At 42.6% G+C, this 3,558-nt stretch overlaps 1 protein-coding gene across 1 annotated transcript in view; it reads right to left on the bottom strand.

Annotated features, from left to right (window-relative positions):
* top3b (DNA topoisomerase III beta) overlaps window positions 1–3,558 on the bottom strand; it is a 41,202-nt gene that overhangs the window by 16,614 nt on the left and 21,030 nt on the right. Inside the window, exon 11 of the mRNA XM_046034406.1 lies at window positions 705–851. Coding sequence (XP_045890362.1) covers window positions 705–851 — 147 coding nt within the window. The remainder of the gene's footprint in view (window positions 1–704; window positions 852–3,558) is intronic.

The following is a 3,558-nucleotide window of genomic DNA, read 5'->3' as shown; positions in this document are numbered from 1 at the left end:
GGTTGAACGTGAACGAGGGGCTAATTTTTTCCAATTTTCTAGGTGGCGCTAGCGAGTCATTTTGCAACGCCCATGTGCGAAACTTGTAGAATACGAAATTTTTCACCGGTTCTGACATGTTTGCAAATTTTGGTGAGTTTTCGAGAATGTTTAGGCCATGTCAGTTGAGCCTACTTTGCAGAAAAAAGAAAAAAGAAAAAAAAAAAAAAAAAAAAATATATATAATCCGAGCAAATTCAATAGGGACCTCACACGGTCGTGCTCGGGCCCTAAAAATAATCCGAGCAGATTCAATAGGGACCTCGCACGGTCGTGCTCGGGCCCTAATAAATAAATAATAATCCGAGCAGATTCAATAGGGACCTCGCACGGTCGTGCTCGGGCCCTAAAAATATATAATCCGAGCAGATTCAATAGGGACCTCGCACTGTCGTGCTCGGGCCCTAAAGATAGGTGTAATACACGTGTTATATAGCAATATTTAATCCTCCATCCCTTTACTACTGGCCAAGTAGGTTAACAAGGGTTTTACTTGCAGTTACCTGAGATCTTGACAACTTTTTAAAGGGACAGAAGATCCAACTGTTTAAACTACTGCAAAATCCTTGCTGCCATTTGGAGCAACATATGTGTAAAGTGCCAATACAGTTTGGTACACCAGCAGAAGCAGCTTAATGTGTGAACGTGTAAACAGCTGGCTTTACCTGGTGATATCAGAGTTTTGCCACTACATGAGAAGGCCTCTGTGCCAATGTTGAACTCTATGGTCGTCTGTAGGTACTTGCAGTCTTCACTGATGGTGGCAATGAAATGCCGTGTGATGTACTCGTATAGCCGCCAGCCATCACTTCCTGTAGATAAGCAGATAAAGACAAACCTGGGTTAGAGAGGGTGGTGACGGCGTAGTGGATAAGATACATGCCTTTGGTGTGAGAGACTCGGGTTCAATTCCCCACTGTGTCACATAACCCCTAGTCCAGAGGTGTGCGACCTCTGACATGTATAGCAATTGTAAGTCGCTTTGGATGAAAGCGTCAGCTAAATGAATAAATGTAGATGTAGGTCCATTAAAAAACCCAATGGTCGGGATGTGTTGCTGTCAAACCAAGTAAAAGTGTAGATTTAACATTCAAATGAAGATCAATGACGTTTGAATGCTATGTTGTTAGGGCTGACCCCTAATAGTTGAAGATTCGATACTTCAACGGGCGGAGCCTGATTCGACTGTCAATCTCACAGTGAAACTGTGTCTGATGTTACATAGAACTACTAGTTTTCTCCCACTAACTTAATATACAGCCTATTACAATATACATTTCAATGTTTAATGCTGTAAATAAACATGTAAAAAGAAAAACTTTCAATAACTTTTTTTAATGTGCGTGAATAAATCCCTGGTCGTCAGTGTGCATGTGTGGCGTGTATGTGTAGTGGCAGTGGAGGACCACTTGCTGAAGAAATAGACCCACGAGGAACTGCGACATGCATGCAGTCGGCGGCAGCATGGATTGCACACAAAACTCTGCACAAGACCAGTGAATGGCAGGGGAGAGAGAGACACAGAGAGACAGAGAGAGAGACTACAGGAGCAGTAGCCTATTGGACTGAACTATGCTGCAGCGGTGAGAAGAGCCACAGCCCCGCCCCCCTCTGGTGAAATCAAAGGCATATTACTCATGCTACACCTGCTCCGCTCTCGCCTCATATAGCTACATGGTGGAAGAGCAGAGACCGCTTAGAGACATCATAATAATTCATTGTTTTTACATGTTGTAACATTCAAGGTCTGAGATCATCAGCTTTTGGTTTAAAGAGCAGAAATCCAGATTTTAATAGAGAGTTAAAAGACTCTGACATCATAGTTTTACAGGAGACATGGTGCAGAGAAGATGTTTCCACTGGTCGTCCTCACGGCTACACTGAGATTATTATACCATCAACAAAAAATCCCACAATAACCCAAGGCAGAGATTCAGGAGGCATGATTATATGGTGTAAATCAGAACTGAGCCAGTCCACACAAGAAGAATCTTATATATGGTTGAAAATTAACAAACAGATGATTTGTGCTGAGCAACATGTCTACATGTGTGCCATCTATATACCTCCATCAGAATCCCCCTACTACAACCCAGATACTTTCTCTATTCTTGAGGAGGAAGTTAACCATTATAAAACCATGGGAAATGTATTACTCTGTGGGGACTTAAACGCTCAAAAAGGGTAAAGAGCTGACTCTATGAACACCCAGGGAGACAAACACTTACCTGGAAGCACCTGCTTCCCCCTCCCTGAATGTCCTGCTAGAAAGAGCTTTGACAAGCTTACTAATACAAGCGGTATGCAGCTTCTACAGCTCTGCCGTACGCTGGGTCTGTACAGAGTCAACGGCCGGCTAAGAGGGGACTCTCTGGGTCGCTACACTTACAGCTCAGCTCTTGGCAGTAGTACGGGAGATTATTTCATTACAGATATAGATCCAATGTCTCTCAGACCTTTCACAGTCAGCCCCCTCACACCCCTCTCAGACCACAGCAAAATCACTATCTATCTGAAAAGGGCTCAGTCCAAGTCTGGAGCCCCTAGTGACTGTAAACTGTTTAACAGTACATACCCATACAGATGGACCCCAGACAGCATGGGGGCGTACCACAAGGCACTGGAAAATCAAAACATACATGATTTAACTCATTTATTTCTAACTGAAACATTTCCCCAGAATAATTCTGGTGTAAATTCTGCTGTGGACAAAATCAATTCAATATTTCATCATTTGGCTTCATTGTCTAATTTGAAAGCCTCCAAACCAAAACCTCAACAAATTAACAATAACAAATGGTTTAACTCTGAATGCAAAAACCTAAGGAAAACTTTAAGGAAATTATCAAATGAAAAGCATAGGGACCCAGATTACCACAACATACGCTGTCAATATGAGGCCACTCTGAAACAATACAAGTACACCTTAAAAACTAAGAAAGAACACAGCAAGAAGCAGCTCTGTGAAATTGAGGAATCCTTAGAGTCCAACCAGTTATGGGAAAAATGGAACAACTTAACAAAACCCAGCAGGATGAATTGGCGATCCAAGATGGAAATACTTGGATTAATCACTTTATTAAATTATACAGTAATATTACTAAAAATTAAAGCTGCAAGCAGCGTTGGGCGGGCCCTCGCACTTGTAAGCGCGTCCGCGTGTGAGCCGGCCGAGTTGCATATTCTGGAGCTCTGCCGGTGCGGCTGTGAATTTGCTACGCGGTTATGACGCTGCATGAAGGTGTTATATGTCACTTCCTGTGTCCCCTATGTGGAGCTACATAGCACTTGCCGCTATGAATATAAATCGGTATTGACGTGTAGATGTCTGCGGGGTGGGAGAGTTATCAAGCACGTAAAGTTTGTTTCAGATGTGAGCATGTACACTGAACAATAATGTACCCAAACAATAAAATAAATTCCTTTTATATTTCCCTGCCTTGTTGTTTATGTGTACATACAGAGGAAGAATGTGAGAACAGCACACATTTCATCTTTACTGTGTGTTAGAGCATGGGA

The sequence above is a fragment of the Micropterus dolomieu genome, linkage group LG21 (genome assembly GCF_021292245.1).
Source record: "Micropterus dolomieu isolate WLL.071019.BEF.003 ecotype Adirondacks linkage group LG21, ASM2129224v1, whole genome shotgun sequence".
Lineage (NCBI taxonomy): Eukaryota > Metazoa > Chordata > Actinopteri > Centrarchiformes > Centrarchidae > Micropterus > Micropterus dolomieu.
This window is presented reverse-complemented; position numbering and strand designations above follow the sequence as displayed.